The 26338-nt window shown below is 29.4% G+C and overlaps 2 protein-coding genes across 4 annotated transcripts in view; one reads left to right on the forward strand and one right to left on the reverse strand.

Moving 5' to 3' along the window:
• The window catches only part of LOC118192812 (uncharacterized), a 160622-nt gene that overhangs the window by 124137 nt on the left and 10147 nt on the right, over positions 1 to 26338 (forward strand). For both annotated transcript variants that reach the window (XM_035363833.2, XM_085813360.1), the window contains 8 exons: positions 3166 to 3274; positions 4276 to 4439; positions 4661 to 4840; positions 14211 to 14342; positions 18334 to 18473; positions 21098 to 21227; positions 21304 to 21504; positions 25535 to 25666. In XM_035363833.2, the coding sequence (XP_035219724.2) occupies positions 3166 to 3274; positions 4276 to 4439; positions 4661 to 4840; positions 14211 to 14342; positions 18334 to 18473; positions 21098 to 21227; positions 21304 to 21504; positions 25535 to 25666 (1188 nt within the window). The remainder of the gene's footprint in view (positions 1 to 3165; positions 3275 to 4275; positions 4440 to 4660; positions 4841 to 14210; positions 14343 to 18333; positions 18474 to 21097; positions 21228 to 21303; positions 21505 to 25534; positions 25667 to 26338) is intronic.
• Positions 5790 to 26338, reverse strand: part of LOC118192818 (uncharacterized) — a 560683-nt gene continuing 540134 nt past the window's right edge. For both annotated transcript variants that reach the window (XM_085813364.1, XM_085813361.1), the window contains one exon: positions 5790 to 5945. In XM_085813364.1, coding sequence (XP_085669490.1) covers positions 5923 to 5945 — 23 coding nt within the window. In that variant the 3' untranslated portion in view covers positions 5790 to 5922. The remainder of the gene's footprint in view (positions 5946 to 26338) is intronic.

The raw sequence follows: 26338 nt of genomic DNA on the forward strand, positions 1-26338 counted from the left end.
GAAAGAGTAATGATCTACATTTGTTATATTTTATTTGCTAGCTACATTTATTATTATCATCATTCTCCTCATAATGAAAGGTATTGGACTTTTAGTTAAGTAGAATTTCTAGTGATTATCTTAATGATAATGCCAATGGCAAAAAATTGCTAGATAAAAGAGTTCATGGCTATATTTTTTCTTTTAAATTTCTCTCTGTCTTTAACATCTGTGATATTTAAAGTAAATATTGTGATTGTTTGTGTAATGTTTGCACTATTTATTAAAAAGAAATTAGTGAAAATTTCTAGGTGCAGAATATTACGTTCAAAAAATGGCAATTAATCTCCTATGAAAGGCTTTGGATAATTCTTGCAAGATAAAATGTATAAAGGAAAGAAAAAATTAAAGTGCTAATAATTAAATGATGTATATAGTAAATTAAAATTTTCTCTAAGCATAATTGTGCATCTTCAAGTCATTTTCTTCAGAATTTCTTCACATGCATTCCAGCAGTTTTTTAAGTTATTTTTAAACTCATTATCTAAAATATATTTTAGTGTTTATATCATTACAAAAATATGCATACTCAAGCATACAAAATGCATTTTTCATACATCTATACATATCACTTAAAAATGAAAATGCTTGTATAGAGATTATATATACAGTCAAAAGTCATTAATTCGGACACACATAATCCGGAATGATCTATAATCCGGACCTCAAAGCTAAAAACTTTCTGCACATGCACCGCGTCGACACATGCGCATAGGCGTTTACGCGTGCACATAAGACCTTTACGACTGCGCATATGTGTGTGTGCAAGTGCAGAATACATTTTCGCGTGCGCGTTTTATGTATAACGGACGGTATAAGCTAAAAGTATCTAATTATCTATTTCAGTTAATGTTAATGATTGCGTTGTTCCTTAATCTTCGAATTGGATCCGGCTTATTATTTTTTGCAGACTGTAAGAGCAATTTTATAAAAGTAAACTTGAACTTTCGATTATGTCAAATAGAATTTCCGATGCTGGAGCTCCCAAAGGATCTACAAAACAAAAGTATGTTTCCATGTCCATGAAACAAAAAGTGGAATTGCTGCAAAAAATAGATAAAGACATGAAGAAGGTGACAGAGAGGTTAGTGAAAACGAAAAAATTTCGATTGACAAGTTAGTCGGTATTCTCGGCACAGCAATTACGGGACTTGAACAGCGGAACTTTGTAACTGAACAAGAAATTATGTCTGTTTATAGAATTAAAGAGAAAGTATTATCACATAAAACAAAGCAACTTAAACAACTTACATTGAAAGAAATGTTTAATAAAGTAAACAAATAAATATTAAGCTTTTTTTTGTAAATTTTGATACCCTTTAGATCATAATTGTTCTTTATTTCATAAATTATGGTTTCATATTTTTAATTTTAGAATTTCTGCATGCCATCTTACGAGATTTAAACTGATGATCTATAATCCGGAAAAATCGATAATCCGGAATCGCCGAAGTCCTGACGAGTCCGGATTAACGACTTTTGACTGTATCAGTATTTTTTCCAGAAAATCAAAGTATGAGCATTACTTGAGTGCAGATGATCCATTAGCATATATGATAAATTTTGAGTCAAATCTAATTTTATATTTAATCATGGTGAAATAAAAAATGTGTTTAGTTACTAAGTGATGTAAAATTTGTTAAATAATAATAAATGTTAAATGTTTCCTAAAATCAGTGTGATTTAAAGAGATTCTTTTTTTAAGTAAATCCTGTATTCTGTATGTGTAAACATATGTATATGCAATTGCAGTTATCGGTTAAAGAATTTATTATTAACCATGGAAAAAATCAAAATATATAAAGTATTGGGTAATCAAGAAGATGCTAATCTTAAAATTTGAAAATTTATTACTTTAGTGGAACAAAAAAAGGAAATCACTCCTGTTAGCCCATGGTTCAAAAAATCATTTTTCAAATGCAAACATGTGCTAAATGGAAAATCTTTACTTTTAATTTTTCAGTAAGAATAATTCTGAGGTATTGAAAACATTTTTAAATCACTTCATTTGGGGGGGCTGTAACAATAAATATATTTTTTAAATAGAACTAATTTTGAAAACTGATAACTTGAAACCAATTTTTTTTTCAATAAACTGGGAGATGAAAAGAATGAGATAGAGAATTATATATTATGACACTCTAGTTTTATTTGTACCTTTTTGGTTAAACCTTTGAGCAGCACGTTTTTGGATCTGTCATGAAGACCTGTATTTATGCAGAATTTACTAGCTAAATTCATATATTTACTTATTTTAGCCTCTATTTTCATAAACGTTCTTAAGATTACATTTACATTATTAAAGAAAGTAATAAAGTAAAATATCTAAAGGTATAAGCTAATATGTATCAATGACAAAATATCTCATGACTGGATAAAGCCAGACATGCTGCTCAGAGGGTTAAAGATTGTAAATAACTACCAATCTTGTTCATACCTTTTTAAAACTTTATATTCATTTAAATTGTTCTTATTTCAGATATACTTCCTAAATTTGATTTTTTTTTATTATTAAATTTTATTTTATTATTATTATTATTATTATTATTATTATTATTATTATTTTCCAATTTAAGTTCTCTTTTGGTATAGCATACTTACATTTGTAATTAAAAAAAAATTAAATATTTATATTTCATATATCCTGTGAAAATATTACTTGTTTAAAAGTCGCTGATACTAATCTCTCTTTCTTTTCCTTTTTTTTTTTTTTTTTTTTTGGGGGGGAAGGTCTTTTTATTTTGTCTATTTATTTCATTTCTCTCTCTTTCTTTGTTTGATTTTATAACAAGGAAATTAAAATTTTGCATTTGGTAATCAATTTCTAATCATTAAGTCATTGCTTTAAAATTTCACAGTATGATATACTAAGTTCTTTTAAGTTTCCAGAATTTTAATTATTAGGAATTAGTAATAGATTTAAAAAATATAAATTAAGACATTTTCCCCCATATCTATAAATCATAGTTTTGAAAAGAATATTCCTTTGAGAATGAACTTTTTTGAAATGTTAATTTGCTACATTCAAAATCTTACTATATTTAAAATTACTTATTAAAACAATCTTTTACATTTTAATAAACTGACATTTTAAATCTTATTATCTAATTGTTGCCTGTCTTACAGGATGATGTGAAGGATGTTTTAGCAAATGTACAGAGACAAGAAGAGGAATTGAAAAGCGAACACAGTCGCTGCCTTTCTAAAATTTTTCAGCTGAAGAGAGACTTAGAAGGTTTGCATTTTAGAAAATATTAATTTTATTTGCATTTAATTAAAACCATGTGGATTAATTAGCTAATTAATTGGTTGTATAATTGATATATTGATTTGACAGAAAAATAATCAATTTTTTTTTTTTTTTTTTTAAACTTCAGAACTAAATTTCTGTTACAAAAGCTCCATTGTTACATATAATATCAAAGGAGAGAGTAAATATTGTTATTATAAGTGTTTTTTAACATTAATATAAATTGAACACTTGACTCAGTCTCTGATATACTTCTTCATCATCCTAAATTTTATTGCAATTGGTATTGCTCAATTAGTGAAAAAAAAGTAATCCATTAGCATTAAAAAGATAAGTATGATGGGTGAGTAAATAATTTCAAATCAAGTTCCAAAAATTTTTAGTCTTCAGTTTAAAAATGTGAGGTCTAGTTTTTTTCCTTGAAGTTTTGTTATATATTTTCTTCTTGAGTTATGGATATTTCTGTATTAATTCCTGTCGAATTTCAACAAGTGAAATTCTTTTGAAGAACCAGCCCATGTCATTAATGTGATACTCTATGATTATTTTAAAGCACATTTGTCAAGTAGCATATAATAGCCTTGAGTTGTTATTGATAATCTAGTTTAAATGTTCCATATACAATTCATCTGGTCATTTAAACTTGGGTTTGGTATTGGAATGAAGTCTTTAAGTGCCTTTAAGCTTCGCGTAATAAATAAAATAAAATAAAATAAAAATAAAAATTAATAAAATAAAATAAAATGTTTTGTATGTTAGTTGATATACTCAAAGCAAAGATTGTTCTTAGACATTTAGAAATTTATAAAATTTTTTGAAAAGTTATAAATATTTTTTTGCCAATCTGGTATCAGGAAGATTTATTACTTAATTCATCAAAAGTGAATATTATGATTTAAAACTTTTTAAAAACATAGTGTAATTCTTTGAATCTAAAATAAATGAAAGAAATGGAATCTAAGTAAAATTTAAACTTTATTATTTAGATAAAAAAAATGTTGAAAAGGAATTGGCCACCAAAATTGCTAGTGTTCACCACCATGAGGAAGTTATAAGAACTCTAGAAAGGGAAAAAAGAAGATTAACAGAAAAAATTGGCAACTCAGAATTTAGTTTATCATCTGCAGAGAAAGAAAAGGAAAAACTACTTGTAAGATTTCATATAGTAATATCTGTTTGTTTTTGATCTGATATAATTACATAATTATTGTAGCAGTTTATAACTTATTTGCATGTATTTTATATTCTTATCCATTCCTAGTGAATTGTAGATTAGTTAAATTTGTTGTATTTTATGTATTTGTAGATATTTTTAAATGTAAATATACTCAATTTAATTTGCCCCTCCCCCTTTTTTTTGTCTTTTTTAAGGATCAGATAGCTGAAATGAGAAAGATGAATGAAAAATATCAAGAAGAAATAAAATCCTTAAAGTCTGCAAAAGAAGCTGCTGAATCAAAAGCTATTAAATACTTTAAAGTATATCAGTCTATGGAAGCAGATGTAGAATTATTGCAAGAAACTCTTTCAAACAAGGAACGAGAAATCATGGTAAACTATATTCTGTACTATTTGTGATTTAATAAAATAAAATCAAAATGTAGCTGAGACTTTTTTGTAGTGAACTTTTTTTTTTTTAATTTTTAGGAAAAATAGTAGAGTATACACTATATTGAGTCTTTTGATATAGTTTTGAAATTCAAAGATAAGCTTTTTCATAAAATGTTAATAATGATTAAAATTTACTTAAAAATTTAAAAGTTTTGTTATGATTCAAATTTTAAAATTCTAAGAAGTAATGAAATTTTAATCTTAAGTGAGTTTTAAAATTTAGCCGGTGGGTTTTAAAATTTGCTGTATATTTTTTGTATGGCAAATTCTGAAACTGTGTTTGGTTTTATTCCAAATATGTTTTATTGTAGAGTAACATTTCTAACTGGTGCTGAAATTCTTTACTGTAGGTACTAGGGATCACAAATCTCTTCAACATCAACAATGTTCTAGGCCTCATTTGCTTCATAAACTAAAACCCAGGATGCTGTTGGTCAGAATTCAGGTGGAGCTTAAACAGATAATCCTCATGTGCTTAGTAAAATAATTCAGTCTTGTGAAATATCCCTGTTGGGATAAGATAATCCCTAGTGCTTCTTACCTTCTAAAACTATTCTGCAGATCTTGCAACATAGCAAGTATTGACACCTTAACTGATCCAGATTTCATTTTCACATCTTTACCCTCCTACCACATTCACTAAATGCTTTTGCCATGTTTTAAGTTATCTTCCTCTGCAGATTTTAGCAATACATGTACTCGACCCTGCCCTTTTTTAAAACAAAAGTAAAAACATTCATTTTTGATGAGAAAGTATACCAAAAAAGTTATGTAAATTTATATCACATGGTCATAAATCATGAATATTGGTTTTAATTTTGTATTTGTGAAGTATAAAATTATCACTGTTTTTCATTTGTTTGCTTTTGCAATATATTTCAGATTACAGCTGCTTTTACAAAAGTATAACATTCCTGTGAAATCTTTTATAAACTAAAGTGATGTAAAGCAAAAATGCAGTTGTCATTAATTTACATGGGAAAAAGTCTTCATATTCCCAGCACTCAAAGAAGCCTATTAAGTCATTCCATACTACTCTTAAAACCTAAAATAAGATTTAAACAGATAATGATATGATAACTACATAGTTCATTTAAATAAAGAATAACATACATTTAGCTTAATTTCAATCAAAAGGACAATCATACTGGAAAAACCATTAGAATGCTTAGATACTAAGTTTCATACATTTTTAACCATATGGTTCTTTATAAGCAATCAAAACATCTTCTAAAAACAGCCTTTAATGTTTGTACTATTTAATTAGTCTATTTTTTACAAGTTGTACATTGAAAATAGGGCTTAATCATGCTTATGCTTTCTCTTCATTAAAAAAAAAAATCTTGTTAAACCCCAAAAATGTACTAAATTAGATCTTTTGTTAAAACAAAATTTTATAAAACAAACACTGAATTAAATTAGGGCACTTGTTCTTTTTTATAGGGTTTTCAAAGCTTGAATCATGTGCATATATGTATATATTATAAATTATGCACTTTATATTTCAAGCTAGAAATATTATATACTAGCAAGAATATAAAAGTGAAAAATTACAGAATAAATTTTCATAATTCATTTGGCACAATTTACATTAATCATAATACACTTTTTGCTCTATAAAACATAATTTTTCATTATTTACAAAATATTGCAAGCTGCTGAAGGATAAATAATATAAATATTAATTGCATCAACTGGTATTACAAAAAAAACACTGAAATTTTCCCATTATATACTGCTGACCATTAAAATTGTAATACCAGGAAGGAATGATCTGACAAACATCAAAATCACATGAGAGGAAGAAGAGGTTCAGATATGCAAACGATTAGTATTTCAGTGCATGTACATGATGCAGGAGGGAGAAACATCTGAAGCACTGCATAAAAGAAAAGTTGTGTAGTGGATTTCTCATTCAGAAAGTGTTTTGTAAGGTCGGAGTTTGCTCAGAACATCTTGTTATGTCTCGAATAATAATGAGAAATGCTCACCAGTAAGTACCAGAATGTGACAGGATGTGAGGCACAATTTATTCATCAGTATCACACAGGAGAGTTCTAAAGACACGTTTATAGCCATCAAAAACTATGACAAACACACTGAAACAATCAGCAATACAGCCTTCAGGCTACAACGGTGAAGACAGCTTCATGGCGAAGCACTAAAATGCAGCTCCCAACTTGGTGGATAACTCTCAAGCTAATATCTTGCTACTCCACGTATAGGCAGGGTTTATATAGCTTTTGACCTGACTTCGAGAACACTGTGGGACAAATCAGTAAAAATTTGTTCCAGAATGTTCTCACTCTGTCTATGGCATATCAGCAATTTTGTCACCAAATGGGTAATTCGTGCCAAATCTGGCAACCTTGCATTTTCTTGCCGTTTTCTGGCAACCATAAATTCGCTTTGCGGGGAAGCTATCTTTCTGCGGCTGAGCATTTCGTAACAATACCTTATGTTTCCTCAGAGAAACATACCTAATGTTTCAGGTATCAGAGAGGGAAGTTGCAAGGATTCATACTATTGGAAATAGGCTCAGTTCGAATGCCTAACAAGTATCAGACCACATGGCCGCCCAACTGGTATAGTGGTAGCATCACTGACTGCAGTGCAGAAGGGCACAGGTTTGAATTCTGGAGAAAGCATGGATGTTTATAAATGCATAAAGTAGGTGCCCCATATTCTAAATATGCGGTGAGTTGAAAGTCCTCTTGTAAGGTTTGGTGGAAGGGGAGAGGGTTAGGAGACCCTTGAATACCAGAACGTAAGGCAGGATCATTGCTTATGGATTATCATTCTGTGATATCATCCATCGCACTGGTCAACATCCATCATGCAGTATTTTGATGGCCGTATACGTGTCTGGAGGCTCCAAGGAGACAGCACATCACCTGCATTCCATATCGGCATAGGGGCCCTGCACCTGCTGTGATGGTTTGGGCAGCCATTGGATACATGACATTCACATCTCTATTTTGGATTGATGGTAATCTGAATACAAATAGGTACAATTTTGGCATCTCACGTCCAGTGGTTGCTCCATATCTTAGAGGCCCTCAAACACCATGTTCCAACAAGATAATGCAAGACCACATGTTGCACATTGTGTTCTGAGCTTCCTCGATACACAGAGTATTTGATTGCTGCCCTGGCCTGCAGGGTTCCCAGACCTTTCACTCGTTGAAAACATCTGGCCATGGGTTGCTGAGAGACTGGCCCGCCACCCCTCTCCAGCTAATACGGTTGATGAAGTGTGGCATAGACTTGAAACAGCAGAGAATGAGTTGCTCGTTTCTGTCATCCAAGCTTAGTTCAACTCCATGCCTAACCAGGTAAGGGCATTTTAGATGTCAAGGGTGGCAGCTGTTTCTACTAATTTTCGCACCTCTGTAAACCCCCAAATTGCTTACAAATTTAATAATTTTATCTTCATGTCATACTGTTTTTATGTACAATAAATATCTTTTTTGTATTTGCTTTCCTTCATGGTATTGCAATTTTAATGTCCGGTAGTGTATTACTAATATATTGTGATATGATATCCAGCTGTGGACATTATACATGAGGAAGCTTTGTTTATTGTATATAAATGTGTTTGAAGAAAGTATGTAGTACTTGCTATAAGTATGTAGTGGCAGTGGTAGTTTTTCACTGTTTTATTTCTTATAACAAATTCAAAAGTTTCCTAAACATAAGTATAAGGACTAGTGAAATCTGTAAAAAAGTTGATTTTGTGATTTTCACAAAAATGACTTCATTTTTTAGAAAAATAATATTCTAGTTACATTTTTAATGAAATTTTATCTCTTACAAAGAATTATTCATATATTGTTTAATAACACTTTTTCAATTGTATTCTCAATTTCATAAAATTTCTGATAGCATTTTCAGTCGGCACCTTTCAGTTCAAGAATTTTTCTTGAATTTGCAGTGTTTTTCTATATTTGATTGATGATAGTAAGTCACCAGTTTCTTCTGAATCATCTTTGCTGTCAATTTCTGCAGCTCTTTTAACATGTCCATAGTAAATATTTATGCACATTGTCTCAGTTGTGAATTGGCACATATTTTAAAAATGAATCCTCATGTTGTTGTTGCTTATGCTCACTTGTCTGACAGATAGTCAGCCTATTCCCATGAAATTTCTTGTGGCAAAACACGCTAGATTCCACCTGCCGTTGACAACAGCCTTGAGCACCATTCAGGTGACAGTGTGATTTAGCTCAGTTCTGCTCCCAATTCTGATGGAGAGCACCCTGGAGGAATGGGTTCAAGGGTCTCCTAACCACCAAACCTTACAAGAGGACTTTCAACTCACCGCATATTTAGAATATGGGGCACCTACTTTATGCATTTATAAACATCCATGCTTTCTCCAGAATTCAAACCTGTGCCCTTCTGCACTGCAGTCAGTGATGCTACCACTATACCAGTTGGGCGGCCATGTGGTCTGATACTTGTTAGGCATTCGAACTGAGCCTATTTCCAATAGTATGAATCCTCGCAACTTCCCTCTCTGATACCTGAAACATTAGGTATGTTTCTCTGAGGAAACATAAGGTATTGTTACGAAATGCTCAGCCGCAGAAAGATAGCTTCCCCGCAAAGCGAATTTATGGTTGCCAGAAAACGGCAAGAAAATGCAAGGTTGCCAGATTTGGCACGAATTACCCATTTGGTGACAAAATTGCTGATATGCCATAGACAGAGTGAGAACATTCTGGAACAAATTTTTACTGATTTGTCCCACAGTGTTCTCGAAGTCAGGTCAAAAGCTATATAAACCCTGCCTATATGTTGAGTAGCAGTGTATCTTGAGTGTATCATGCAAAGTATCTGTTGTTGTTGAGTTCAGTAGTAGTGTTTTGAGCTCAGATATTAGCTTGAGAGTTATCCACCAAGTTGGGAGCTGCATTTTAGTGCTTCGCCATGAAGCTGTCTTCACTGTTGTAGCCTGAAGGCTGTATTGCTGATTGTTTCAGTGTGTTTGTCATAGTTTTTGATGGCTATAAACGTGTCTTTAGAACTCTCCTGTGTGATACTGATGAATAAATTGTGTTTTGATTCTTCATCAAGTATTGTACTCATCACTCCAAATCCACAAACCTGTAGAATGCAACAGTATGTTCCTCAGTTCCTCTGAAGCTTCTTCTACATAAATTACATGTTTTGAAAACAGCTTTTAACTTATTTTAAGAGATTAATCACTACATTAACTATAATATGCCCAACTTCCAGCTTGTCTCTTTTGAAATCTTCTTATCATTTTCATGAAATTCAATTCTATTCATCATTTAGTAAACATCTTTTCTATAATGGCATTTAACAGCTTTTATAATACTTTAAAGGTTGAATTTGGAATTTTTTACTTGTGTCTTTTCTCTTGGTATTTCAACATGTTACACATTAAGCACACAACAGATTTTAAAAATGCTTTTTGCAGTGATTTATCCAATTTTCAAAATTTACATTTCTAGCCAGCGGAAAGGTTTATCTATTTAATTGATCTGCCATTTCATGATTACAAGCGTGACCATTTCTTTCCTTGCTTTTTCTTCAATCAACAGTTACCAGTTCCTGTCCATTCAAAGACTCTTAATGTATTGTAATGTTTAGGAGCATTTCAGAACTTTATTTATGACTCTTTGTAACATAATGTGTCTATTCCAAAGGAACGATTTTATATGTGGAAACCGTTTAAGATGGAATACAGAAATTGCCCTTCCACCTCCTATCAGCTGGTATTCAAGAAAGAACCTTCACTGATTCACAATGTCTCTCTAGCAGCGTTTCCCAAACTTTTCACTCTTATGGAACCCTTATGACAATGTTCAAGTTCTAGAGAACCTCAGCATCCATGTAACAATATTTTTTCATGATATTTGTATTAATGATCATTAAAGGAAACAAAAAATGACTATCATTTTAGCTGTTTATTTCAAAGAAAAAAAATTACATGCACTTGTTATAATTCTAAATATAATTAGGTATATATAAATATTAAATTTCTTTAGTGTAATAGTTTATAACTTGAATTCAGGATCTGGTTTTCAATATATATGCACAATTTTCATCTTTCACAGAAAGGAGACAATTTCTTTCCTTATTGTTAATACTTGTTAAACAAGAAAAAGCTTGGTCACACATGTACCACTATTGAAAACTGCAGTAGTAAATTAATTGCTTTTGTTTGAATTGCTGGATGCTCACTTTCAACAGAAATCCAGACTTTGTCCAAAACCATGTTACCAAATCTCATTTTCAGTGAACCATCTGAATGTTAAGTCACAAAGTTCTTCTCTTTAAAGTTAGGGTCTGAGGATGAGCGGAAGAGAGAGAGAGAATGAATTCTTCACCTAATCGTATAGTTCTGTTGAAAGGGGTGGAAAATGACAGCTGCTCTAGGTTGGATACAATAAAGTATGAAATTTGTTGGTATTCATTTTACTTTAGTCCAGCCAGTAATTCAAATATATCAAGATTTGCAATCCAACATATCAGGATTGTTTGAACATATCAGTAATATCTTTATCTTTCCATAAGCTTAATTTTCTTTTAAATCCAAGAATCTTGTCACTTGAAGTGTATATTTCACCTTGCAGTAACTTATTCATTTGATTCAAGTGATGAAACATATCTGCTAAATAAACTAGCACCTGTACCCACATTTGATCCTCAAAGCATTTAGTAAAATCTTGTTTGCGGTTTTGTTTTGAAAATGTGCATGCATTTCTTCCTTTAGCTCAAAAACCCTACTAAAAACTCTGCCTGTACTTAACCACCAGATTTCAATGTATAACAACAGATTTGTGAGCTCTTTATCCATGTTTTCACAGAGCTTTTTAAAAATACTGGAATTAAGTGACTTTTGTTTAACCCCTTGACATAAAATGATGTCTGGGAGACATCATTCATTTCGTGTGTCATTGTAGACTTTGATGTCTCCGAGACAGCAAGAACTTTTTTCAGCGAATGCAGCGCAGTATATCATTAGATTCGTTAACTGTCGTTAGTCATGCTGTGATCCTGTTTTGTATGTTTTCTCCCTCTCAACAGAAAAATATCATGTTTTATATGTTTTGCTCCCTCTCTTATTTGTATGTCAAGGCGTTAATGAAGTTTACCATTTTTATATCATCATCAAATACCTTTTATCTTTCGTTATTAAGGGATTTTGACATCAGTACTTCTCTATGAATAAAAGAGTCTTTTATGAAGCAAACCATGGAAGCAGCATTAACTGTAAAAATGCCAATACATTTCTTCCAAGAAAGATCTCTCCCCACCCCCCAGATATGCAGATAAAATATAAAACATATCTTGTCTTCTTGTCTCCTCTGCTTGTCTCAAGTAATTCTTTACAGCAGAGGAAGTTTTTCTGAATTTCTTCGTCATTAACAAATTTTACAAACACTAGAACATAACATTTGTTAATTCTGTTGATTCATACACTTGAATTGAAAAATTGCCATTTTTCACTTTGTCATACAAAACCTCTTCAACATCATGTGACATATTACTGATTTGTCAACGTATTGTATTATTTGAAAGTGAAATATTTTCAATTTTCCTTAATGCATTTTCTCCCAACATTTTATCCATTATAATTTTATATGCGGATACTATCAGATTCTCACTGGCTGTGTAACGTTTCCTTTTCTGTGCAATAACCTCTGCTACCAAATAACTAGTTCTCTGAGCCTTTTTACTAACTGTAAATATGTTTACTATACTCTGTTTATTTTGAGATTTTAACATAATTTAAAAATAATAAATAGTTTTATTTTTCAAATATGATTTATCATGAAATGTCTGTTCAATTTTATTGGAGCCATTGCTGTATTCAAAAGTTTTTTTACCACAAACAAGACACAGTGGAAGAGGGCATTCTGGACTGGCAGTCCTTGTAAAGTCACACTGACTTTCATTGCAATGGTGAACCTTTTTTGCTAAATCTTCATCATTAATATCTTCAATATTATTTGAATCATATCTTCTTATTTTAACTGTTAAAAATCTATAGAAGAATTAAAAAATGAGAAACAAAACCAAGTAAAATACTAAAAAAGTAGTAGTAAAATAGAAATAAAATAATAAAAAATAAAATAAAACCAATAACATAAAAATAAATATGCAGTAGCACTCTATTTAACCAACCACATGATCCTACACAACTTGCAACACTAATGCGTATGCAGTAATCCTAGATCAGCTATGCTCAGTTAGATATGTGATGCATGGATAGATAAGTTAGACTCGTGCTGCTGCATGTTTGCAGTGCTAATGTACAGTTTAATGTAAGTTGCTAAAGAATAACTCCTTCCATATAAAAAAAAAATTCTCTCTCTCTCTCTCTTTTTTTTTTTTTTTTAACAATTAAATTAGTAATGCAAGTAACAAAGAAATCAATACAGCTGTTTGCGATGTCTGTTGAGTCTAACCAAGCATAGCTGAACAGCCAAAGGCAGCTTTTCAATTATCATTGGCTGGACTTTTGTCACAGTTACACTTGTTTCCCTCACCAAAGTTATCCGAGTACACTTTTGCCAGTCTGAGTTTAATAAATGGTGGAGATAAGTTTAATAAGTGACATTTTTCTATTGATTAATAATATGTATTTGTTTCAGTTCCTGGAAATTTAAATGTAATAAGCTCTGGGTACTGTATATCACTATAATATTGTGCATATGAAAATAATGTATGCATTGATTTTATGACATTTTTCACATATAAAATTTGTTTAATTTGCTCAAAATATAAAATAAATAGAAAACAATTTTGAAATTCATAATTTGAGCTAGGAATAATTACCCCTTTTCTCACTCTCTCTTTATTTTTATTTATTTATTTGTTTGTTTATATATATGTTTATTTTATTTTGTTTAATGTGTACTAAATATGCTAGTAGCAGATATATGATCTAAGTGGAAATCTGCTGTTTGAAACACAATTTTTAACTCAGAAATGTATGCAGCATTCAAAATGATTAATCCAGGAAATAATAATAATAATGCATATACATAGTTTTAATGAAAAGAATCTTTGCTGTTTCATATGCACATATCATAGCAACATTTTATATATTTTTATAATCATGTTAATAAACTATGCATTTTATATTGTATTGATACAAAACAAATTGTGCATATGTCTGCAAATAAAAGGGGAATTTGTTTGAAACAGACTATTTTTCTTCTAAATTAAAAAAAAGTTTTGGAATAAAACTAAGTTTTCCTTTTTTATCCATTTGTGCATAGAGGTCTAATGCATTTCTGTATATTTATCTATTGGAAATAATATTTTTTAGGCTCTGGAGCAAAGTGTTAACAAGAAGCTTCAATCATCGGAATCTCGGAATAAAACGCTTCAACAAAGTGTTGAACAATTAAATTCAATAATTCAGAAACATGTTGAAAATGAACAACTTTTAAAACAGAAGGTAATTTTCTTTAATTTTTAACAGCCATTTTTCATTAACATGTGAACAACTGTTTCTTGAGAGTATGATAAGTACAGAATAGTATGAAAATTCTTTTATTATTGTCTGAATTTTTTTAACTCATTTATGACTTATATGTTAATTGTAATTTTCTAATACATGTGTATGTGTGTAAGCTATGAAATATAAAAGCAAATTACTAAGTTTATTTTGGGAATAGTCCTTTTTATTCCTCATTTTTATTTGGCTACTTCACCTAAAAATGGTAAGTTTTTATAATGTATGAATCTGTTGTTTCAAAATTAATCTACATAATGATTTCTTATGTAATCCTACAATGCAGACATCTCTTATCCAGTCACAGATCAAGATAACTTTTGACTCTCCTATACTCATCTGAATGCATATTCACTTTCTTGCTTTACGTTGCTGCTGCTAACATGTGCCACTCATATCTGTGTTTCGTCCATTGTCTAAAGATGTAAATTTCAAAGAGTATTATGAAGAGTGTCTGCAAGTCTTTCCTATATTATGCTTCATTCAAACTACAAAGTAAAAGAACTGCCCAAATACATTACAGCTGTCTCCCAATCATCAATATATTACTGATAGTTATATTACATATATATGTATTTAGAATGAGAAATAAAATTAAAAATATATTTAAAATCCATCTCATATTCAGTTTAGAACAAACCATATCCCCCCAGAAAAAAAATCACAATGGCAAACTTGCATGATAGGTGAAAAAAAGCCAAAACAAAAAATTAAAATGAAAAAAGAAATTTACATCTTTCACTGTGTCATTAGGGAGTTGGTGCAATGAAAGACATATGTACATCAGCCTGTTTTTGAACTAAAAAAGACGCAAAATTTAATACTTAAACTAATATCAAAAAATTAATTAGAGTAATATGTGTCTTTATCAGTCCAAATCCTACAGGGCAATAAATAGTAAGTAGTGCAAAATTATAGCATCAAAATCATAAACAAACTTAAAAAAAGCTTAATTTTTAAAATTTATTTTTTATTTTGAGCAGATTGAATCCAGAATACAAACAATGCGAATATAAACAATCCAACACATGAAAAATGTAATAAAATATGAAAATTAAAACCATACAAGCCAGAGTAATTTTTTTTTTCAAAATTATGGTATTAAAATCATAAACAAGTGAAAAAGCTAATAAATATTATTTAAGTGGATAGAGTCCAAAAAACAAAATATGCAAACAAAAGCAATCAAACATATGAAAAAATAATAGCAAATGAAAATTTGATCCAAAAAGTTAAAATAAAATAAAAAGGAGTTAGTTCTTGAAATCTGTAACAGTAGTGCAAAAAAAGTTTTGAAATTTAAAAATATATATATATATTAATTAGATATACCCAGTAGCAGGTAGGAGTTGAACTGCTAAAGACACAGACTATTTTCTGAGATAAATTTAAGACACAGATAACTTTCTGAGATTATTTTAAGTATTAAACTTTTATTTGTGTGTTTGTTGGTTCAGCAACTGGCTGATGTATTTACTTCTTTTGTTCTTTGATGTATTCCCCCCCCCCCAATTGTTAATGCAGTAAAAGATGTAAAGTTTTTTTTTTTTTTTTTTTTTTTTTTAAACCTTTTCATTTTGGTTTTGCCATTTTTTGCACCTATCATGCAGTTTGCTACTGTGCTTCTGTTTTTGCCCCATACTGTTTGTTCTCAATTGAATATGGGGATGGATTTTAAATGTATTTTTAATATATTTATTTTGCATCATTACCACCACTTTTTGTTATTGTCAGCGTGCAATTTGTTTAGGTTCTGAATTGCTTTTTACTTTGTATTTATATATATATATACATTTATTTATATATATGCAGAGAGAGAAAAATATTATATGTGCAAAACCTAACCACCACCAATTTGTAATAGCGATAGTTGTAATTTTTCATTACTTAATGGCCTTATAAATACACACTTAGTTACATGGGGTGATAGTAAAGCTGTAATGTGGTACCCATCAAATGCTAAAAATGAAGGGGTGAATTTGCCTATGGGTGCATAAGGGAAAACGTATTCTGTCTTAAAAATTTTTTAGTAAACTAACCACAATATCTATGTGGGCTAGAGAATGAAGACGTGTCTAACAGATCTCCATTGCTCAGTGTATGAAACTATATGAGTACCGTAGTTGGATTTTCCTAATGTTATTCTCATTTTATGTACTAAATTAAAACAATATTCATGTAAATAAAGAGATGTTGAAAATCAGTTTCAAGCTGAAGTAATTAATTACTGAGCAGTGTAGTAATTCTATTACAAAAGCTGTTGAGACTGAAAGTAGGTCAAAAGTTGAAGCATGATGCTATAAATAAAGCTGCATGTGAGTGGGGAGTAACATGTTTGACTGTGTGTAGAGTTTGGCAAGCAGCTAAAATATTGTATAATGAATGTAAAATTTTTGCTGATGTTTCTTCAAAAAAGAAAGGCAAATGTGAATGGAAATGCAGGATTATTCTGAACAGTTAACGTAAGTTAAAGAAGCTCCTTAACTTTGGTTAATGGTTACCGGCTACTTTGTGCATAAGAGACCCTGGAAACAATTAGGTTCTAGATCACTTAACTTTATTTATACACTTAAGACTGAATATTACAGTTGTAAATGTGTATCATGATTTCAGATAAAAGTAAATTCTTAAATGTATAGCATGTTTTCAGCTGGAAAGAGTATTATTTTAACTATATTATTATTCTTTCTTTATGTTACATCCAGTCCAAAAATGCAATAGTGAATTAGCCTAATTAGGGTCCCCTCAACATATTTTTACAATGACGTCTGTATGTATATATGTGTGTGATGATTTTTCTGTCCATTGTAATTCATATGAAACTTCCAAATACTTCTGTTTTCCATATTTAAGTTTCAATCATATTGTTTGATTGAAGTTGATTAGATTTTAAGTAAAACTGGAGAGTTAAAATTTGTAATTTACAGGGAGCCTATGGCAGTCTTTAATAGGCAAACAGAAGTGGTATCTACTTGAAGCTTACAACAGTTTTTAATGAAAAACTATATTAAAATGTAATCCAAAACTTTTCAATATTAATATTTGAGTGTATCAGTGTGAAAAACGCGTTTGATTTTTATTTGAAATTGATGAACTGGAAGTAATGCTTTACTTGAAACTCTGAAAAGACTTTTGTAAAAAAAATTGATTATAAAATAATCCAAAACTTCTTAAATTTGGTATTTAAAATATGTATGTGATTGAGAACAACATATTACATTTATAAGTATAAACTGTATTATTGGAATTATGCTAAATGCAATGGGAATAAGCTCATTGTGAAAATGAGTTCTCTTTATGAAGCAATTAAACGTATTACCTTCAGTCCTCAATTTTCTGTTTATGTTACTTTCATATTGAATCATCTTTCAAATAAAAGTATGCTACCACCAAAAATTATCACTATGTGTTATTTTTAAAAAAATAATATATGAAATATATAAAAAAAATATGCATGACAACACTTAACACTCTATCAGGAATTCTAAAGATATGCTGCTTTTAAAGTTTTTGCTATTGATTAATGAATTTAAAATGCTATATGTTGATGTGTTATTTTCAGATCAAAGAATGAGAACTGATATGTACATGAGCATATATAGTTATACTGTCCATTGTTTGGGAGAATAGAGTAATAAAAACTGAGTATTGTTTATAATTAACACTAAGCCATAAAGCTTGTAAACAAATTAAATTTTTGTTTTATTAAATGATCAACTGGGAGTTTCAGTTTATCCAAAGCTCGCTGCTTTTCTGTGATGTCTGACTATAGAATTAACGGGAGGTCATGTACCGGCCACGTCAGACTTTTTTTATAATTTTTTATGTGTTTTTGTAAATAAAATCTTCAGTCTTTGTATTTTTGATGCATATCTCTAAGCAAGTAATATATTTTCAAACTTTTTAAACTTGACATTAATTTTTAATGTTTCAGGTTAACAATTTAAGCCATACATTGTCTCAGACTTCCACTTCTCAGGAGAATTTATATGAAGATCTGGAGAGATTTAAGAAAGAAGATTTAATGCAAAAATCAGAAATGTCAACTCTGCGACATTCTAATGAAGAATTAAAGTAAATTAATTTCATTATAAATTTTAAATTACTTAAATATTTCTATACATACCTCTTACTTATAAGATAAATTTTATGGATTTTTCTCTCCCTGTGATATTTTAGATACTTCATTTCTCTCTTGTAGTAATATTAAAATGTAAAAAATATTAAGAAATCAAAATGTTACTTTATTTTTAAAATGCTATTTGACCTAAAAATGATTAGCTGTATAAATAAGTTTAAAACTCCTTCTTTAAATACTTATTTTATTTCCAGTAGACTATATTTTTTTCATCCATTATAACTCGTATGAAACTTCCAAATACTTCTGTTTTCCATATTTAAGCTTCATTCATATTGTTTATTTGAAGTTGATTAGATTTCGAGTAAAACTGGACAGTCAAAATTTTTAATTTACAGGGAGTCCATAGCAGTCTTTAATATGCAACCAGAAGTAATATCTACTTGAAGCTTGCAACAGTTTTTAATTAAAAAGTATATTAAAATATGATCCTAAACTCTAATATTACAGCGTAAAAATGTCATAAAATAAGAATTTTTTTTTTTTTTTTTTTTTTTTTTTTTTTTGTGCTTGTTTTCTATAGCAGCCTTGGTGGGAAAGTGGATTTGGTATGTTACTGCTCTGGCAAGAAACAAACAGTTAACGATCAGTTTTCATTGTAAAATCTTAATAATGCTTAGTATTTTTAATCTTCCATTAATTGAAAAAGAAGTTATATATGAGGCATTATTATCAGAAGTTACTGAACTGTGGATGCCAAAAAGAGTCTGTAATGAATAAAATGTTAAGTAGAACTTTTCAGTGTTTTTAAATAATAAATTGGATTTTACATCATGCTTATATATGTTTTCATTTTAAACAAACTGTTTAAACTGTATTAAATACAATAATTAACATATATATAAAATAAATTTGGTTGGATTATACTGTTATTTTAAATAAATTGCTGACAACATTATATTAAATGTTATTGGGTTGTCTTTATGCATTTTATATTGAAATATACTATTTATATTATTGAAAGACAGTTTAAAAAAAGATTATAAGGAAGATGAGTAACTGCATGTGTTGACTCTATTTAAATTGTTTAATTTATTATCAAATTATAAAATTCTGTCAACTGCAATAAGTGGCATTAGTTTTCTACTCATTTTCAGTTTCTGAATGTTTAAGATTTTAAATAAATTTTAAATTTAAATAAATTTAAATAAATAATAATAAAAATAATAAATTAATAATAATAAATAATAATAAATAATAATTTAAATAAATAATAATAATAAATAATAATAAAAATAATAAATTACTCGTAAATAAATAATAATAATAAAATTTATTAGTTAATTCAAAAATATTTTTCATTACTTCTTCCACTTCAAATCATTATGCAAATGTACATTTAAAACTTTTAAAGCCTAAAAAATGCCTTTATGTCTGTATGCATCTTATAAGCACTAATGTAATTTCATGCATATGGAAGCCTGATATTTTTATATATTGAATTAACTTTTTTTTTTTTTTTTTAAATATATGTCTGCAATGTTATCATCATACAATGATTTGTAGGTACTTTATTTTTTACCATGATATTTTCAATGATGATGTTTATAAGAAGTTTTTGATTAGCTTTATTTTTGGCAATGATGTTTTGTCCAATGGCGTTTTCACTTTGCATTGTTTTTAATCCGTGATGTATTTGCTGCAATGTTTTCTCCTGTAAATAGGATGAAGTGCAGTTTCTATACAATTTATGAGCTCTGAAAGTTTCTGGAATATGGATTTGTTCAAACTGTCCAGTTGATGACAGCACACATTCGGACTGATTTGTTGGCTCAGTAGGAGCTTGGAAAGAAGACCACACTAAAGTTTGATCACTGACAAAACTGATTGTTTCGGTAAAAAATGTTGTCATGCATGTCATGCTCCCTGGATCTTGCACTCTTAGTCTTTCATTTGTTTCTCCCTTTTCAAAATTTCTTTCATAGTATAACTTCAATTCAGATGAGGCCTTGAATCAGCCCATTGTTCAGCTTTTCATTGATATGTTTGCTAAGCTATGTTCTTTTGTGAACAAGGAATTAGGAAACTCATTAAAAGAAATTTGTATTAAATTATTTCTATATGTATATATTAAATAACTTGTGTTGTATAAATATTGAATGAATTCCTAATTAATTCTTTACCACAGTCAATTTCATTTTTGTAGATGTTTATGATGTTTAGCAACAAATTGCAATTTCTTCAGCCCGAATTGTATCAACATTTTTTCTCTTACCAAAGCCACTACAGAAGACCACCATTTTTTTAAAATTAATTTTACTTTAAGAATGTAATAAAAAACACTGATTTTATTATCTTCTGAGGATTTGAAAAGGTTTAATGAAAATAGTACATTTTTCTAATAAATAATGCTTTGCAGATGTTATTATTATTTTTTGGGGGTAATAAAATTAGGAAAAATTTAAATGCCCTTTGGACAATAATAATTTTATATGTATCTATCCTTTATGTCTGTATGCATCTTATAAGCACTAATGTAATTTCATGCATATGGAAGCCTGATATTTTTATATATTGAATTAACTTTTTTTTTTTTTTTTTTTTTTTTTTTTTTTAACAGAGCTCGAGTTGATGAATATAAATTGAAAATAAAACTTCTCAAAGATGAAGTAGAAGATTTAAAACAGAGTTTGGCTCAGAGTGAAGCAATTCAAAAAGAATATCTTGATCAGATAAAAAAATTACAGACAGTAAGTTTTTTTTATTGCCTTTATGTATTGTTAATCTTTTCTGTTGTTTCAAATAAATGATGTGTTTTTTGTGTAGATGTTACTGAAAACTCAAGACTTGGAGAGAGAAGCCAGTCAACAAGTGAGCAAGCTAGAAGAACAAAAACATAGTCTTGAAAAGAGAGTAATTGAGTTAAGTGCATCCTTGAGGAATAACCAAATTATCATTGAAGAAAAAGATGACTTGTGTCAAAAACTTGAAAAGGATAGAGCTTCTCTGCAGAAGTCTCTGGATAAGGTAACATATCTTTTTGAATTGTTCAGTTTTAGCGTGTCTCACATTTGAAGTGGCATGTGAAGCTAAAATTAAAGTAGTTATATAAAAATTATTTTAAATCTATGTGAAGCCAATATTTTTCTTAAATGTGACAAAGATGTAAGTGAAATGAATTTTAACCATTTAATGCAACACATTTTTATTGGTTTTTGGACAATTAAAAGTAATAAACCTTGATTCATATTGCAATTTCTTGTTAAAATTAGGTGAAAAAGTAGCCATAGATTGTTGTAAATTTTGTATAAAATCTTTAGTAATTAAAATTTTTTTTCATGAAATGTCTATCACTACTAAGACTGTTAGAGTTTTATTCAGAATCTTTGCCAATCTAAGGTTACTTTTTCATGTAATATTACACTTTATACTCATGTGTTTCTGTTCCACTTAATTACTTATTGATTAAGACTACTGTATTTCAGTATTTAATAAATGTATTCATAAATAGTCTATCTGGGAACTGTTAGTAATAATAATAATTAATATAATTTCTATAAATATTCAAATACATTTTTTCAATAATAAAGTAACTTGAAAAACTAAGTATAACCCTTCAGCACACGTGCATCACTGCGCTACATTAGTATACGCGCAGGACAAATTTTACCCGTGTTTGTTTTTCAGAGTTCACCCCCCAACGTATAAATAAATGCATTTTCTTTGTTTTAAATGAATGTATAAATAACTAATAGCTTTGTGAATTCTGTTAAATCTTTTTTCCAGTTTTAATTTGAGATAATCTTACTTAAAGTTATACAAACATTTCCATACTGGTTACCTAAAGTAACCCATAAAAATCGAAATTTATGCAAAATTAATAACTTGTATAAGATACATATATGATTTCTCATATTAGAAAAATCAGTTTTCATATGTAGATATTTTTTAAACATAAATGTTTATTATAAAGAGTGGTTTGATAAAGCACTAGAGGAATATGAAAAGGCTGCATTCTTACTAGCTTTTTTCCTTAAAACTCAATATAATGCCATTCAATTATTCATGCCAAAGAACAGATTCTAAATGCGAATATTACAAAATATAAATAACACATAGGCTTTCTGCCCCCTTCCTACCTGAGTTTATTATTCAAATAATCTTGTTTTAAACAATCCTCACATATTGCGACAACATATTTTTACAAACAATTTCTTAGGGTGAAAGTCTGCTGCATCTTCTATTCCTGCCAACCTTTTTACTCCAGTTTTGAGTTGTTTTTTGAGAGAGATAGAATTGCAGCCCTTTTTAGGATATGTTCTTTTACAAGCTCTAATGCTAAATCTTAAAGAAAAGCTCTTCTGTTCATATTCACTTGGTCGTTATTTGATCAATGAATAATAAAAGCATTTATACCTGCAATGTTCATTTGTTCGAGAAATACCGTTAGAGGCCAGCAGCAGCATTTTCTTGAAACAGACTAAGTTCCACATAACTCATCAACAATATAAACATCACCTTTTGTAGAGTTGCAAAAAGTTATCATTTCAAGCTTGAGCTGCTGTTTAGACAATGGATCGATTTGATTATCCTCATGCATGGATGTTAGAACAAGCGATTTACTCTTTTTCGAACATATAAAGTAAGAGTTAATTCTTTACCTCTAAACCCAAAATGCAAAGAGTACAGAAGCCTGTTTTATTTGGCGTAATTTCACTCTTATCTTTTCGAAGTGTCCCAAAACACGTCAATTTGTGCTTTTTCAATAATTCATTGACCAAAGGAATGCTCATGTACCAAATCTGCTCGTAAATTTATGTCATCAAACCTAATACACTTTAACAGAAAGTGGAATCGGTTGATAGACATTGTTATTTGTAAAACAGTTATTCTGCTTCCATAAGCTGACCACAAATCTTTGCTTTGAGAAGTGCTGCTTTCAGCACTCCAGCGCAATATAATAGGAAAACCAACACCTTCAATTCAGCTATGTTTGTCTCTTGTGCATCACGTTCTTTAGAGAATTTGTTTCTTATTGATGAAATGTAAATGTTTGTTGATTTCACCAAATCTTCCATTATTTATTCATCAAAAATTTGCAATAAACACTCAGTTGGATTTTCCAAATTTCTAAAGCTTTTCTTGATACCAGGTAAATGTGTCACTATATTGTGCGAACATGTACGAACGTTTTTTGAGGGTAATTTTTTACTTCAAATTGTTCCATCAAGCATAAAAATCATCAGATGTCAAAGAATATATGCTTCCTAAATCATGTGAATCATCATATTACTGGTCAGAATTAGTTTTGTGAGCACTTAGAAATATTATCGCACTCAGAATCGGAATCTTCAATTTCAATATCAGTTTCAACACTAGCGAGAAGAACCCGCAGTCGTTACTGTTCTCACTCAAACGCACTCTTCTCAATGAATGTCTCCCTCGAAGTGAAACGTTAGTACACGCACGGGGTAGCTACAGTCCCATTGCACATTTCTTCCCCAAAACCACCAAAACCCAAGGACACGGGAAAAATTCCTCTGGGCGACCCCTTCCTAGCCTTGATCTTGAAAGGTACATGATGTACTAGAAAGGTCACATACAACCTTCCCTTATTTTCTAAGAAAAGACTACACGTGGGGTGGATTTTACCCCAGCGCATGTGCTGACGGGTTAAAAATGGTATTTAAAGTGAAGCAAGTATTTATATGATTCTTAATAGTGCATTCTTGTACGTATGTACACTTGCAGAAAAAAAAGAGAGTTCTATATCCCATTTTACTGGACCAATTGTCAAAATTTAACTTTTTTGCATTTTCCATGTCTCAAAAGCGCGACTTAGGATATATATTAGATTTATTTTAAGCATTGTTCTAACACTGGTGCATTGACACAAAATCGGACTTTTTCTGAAATAACATACCAGTTTTTTTCCTTATTTCGATTCTACAACTCAAATTATGCCTAGATATTAAATTTTGTAATTTTTGGTGAGAAATTTATGGAGAAATTAAAAAATTTTTCTTGGTGCATTTTTTAGTTTGCACTAAGAATGGTTCATATATAATAATAATATGACATTTTGAATAAAAAAACCCTAATTTTTTGCAGGTATGCTTACAAAAATTCATCTACTTTAAGATGATGGTAAAAATTTTATAGGTTATAAATCAAAATTTTTTCAAAAAAATTATGAAAATTATTTAAAAATACAAATTTTAAAAGTAAATCATAAAAAAAATGTATGATTTTTATTTGGAATGAACCAAAATTTCGAAATGTGAAAAGAAGATTCAAATAAGTTTCATAAAAAAGAGATATTAATAAATATATACCAAATTCAATTAACATAAATGAGCTAAAATTTTGGGAGCTAATTTTTTAAAAACTACTTGTGCGATATTTACAAAACTTGTCACAATTTGAGTTGTAGAATTGAAATGGGGGGGGAAGGTAGATTTCAGAAAAAGTCCAATTTTGTATCAAAGTACCTATGTTAGAACAATAATATAAGTCTAATAAATATCCTAAGTAATGCTTTTGAGACATGGAAAACACAAGTTAAATTTCAACAGTTGGTCCAGTAGAATGGGAGATATAGAACTGCCTTCCCCCTTTTTCTGTGCAAGTTGTACATGTAAAGGTAAAAGGATTTCTGACATAGTGTATTTTGTTGTTGCAACAATTTGACCTACCTATGACAATGGAAATATAATCGATTCTAAAAATTTAGGTTATTTTGGGTAATGATCTCCATCTGATAATTATAAGAAATAAGAAACTCTTTTATTTGCATGGTCATATTTTTTTTAGCTGCTTTCTTAACTAAGTTTTTTTGATGAATGTATAAATTAAAACAATATCCTTGAACTTTCTGAAATAAAAAAATCCATTTTCTTATTTAATTTTTTTTAATTTATAGTACAGATGCAGTTCTAAACAATATTTATAAATTCATTTAACTAGGCTAAATGTGCTTTTTCAAAAGTAGTAGTTATTTATAATTACACTGGATTATGCATGGCATAAAATATTTATATATTAATATTTTTAATAGATTGAAAAAGAGAAACAGAGAACAAGTGAAATTTCTGCAAAATCTATGATAGAGAAAAGTTCCCTGGGAAGATCTTTAACAAAAATGGAAATAGAAAATCAAGCATTACAACAAAAAGTACAAAATTTGCAGGTAAATCTTTATGGTTATTTTTAATTGAAAAATAATTTGAATTTATTTCCTGAACTGTTAGAAAGAAATCTGCTAGAATTAACGATGCATTTACCTCTTTGCCTTTTTAATTAGACAGAAGTATGAATCTTACCAAGATATGTTTGCTAAATAAATGGCTATGTAAATATGCATTATATGGGCAGACAGAGAGAAATATTTTCACTTAAAATGGCTAGGTAAATATGCATTATGAATAAGGGGAAAAAGAGAGAAACGAATTTTGCACTTTAGATTAATTAACAAAGAATAAGTTACAGGGTAAAGAATTGTTTACACATATGAATTGTTCTTGTTACTTTGTATAACAAATAATCATCATGTTGCTAATGGTTATAACAAACAGTATTACTGGTACATATTTACCTATGCATCAAATTAAATATTATATGTTTCTTTTTATGCATTACACATGCTTCATGAGAGATCTTTTTGTCTCATGACTTATCACTAATATTTTGTCTAAAGGAACAAATGGCAATATGTGCCTCACTTTTAGCCTTCAATTTCAATCTTTGCATTTGGGGGAGGGGGTAGTAAATGTTAAAGATATCATTTTTGTGCTGCTATCACCATCTGACCATAATAAATTCAAAATCCTTGCTATCTATCATCAGTGCCATCCTACAGCAT

This window comes from Stegodyphus dumicola, chromosome 3 (genome assembly GCF_044657685.1).
Source record: "Stegodyphus dumicola isolate Sdum_Otavi_A_Nest chromosome 3, ASM4465768v1".
NCBI classification, from domain to species: Eukaryota; Metazoa; Arthropoda; class Arachnida; order Araneae; family Eresidae; genus Stegodyphus; species Stegodyphus dumicola.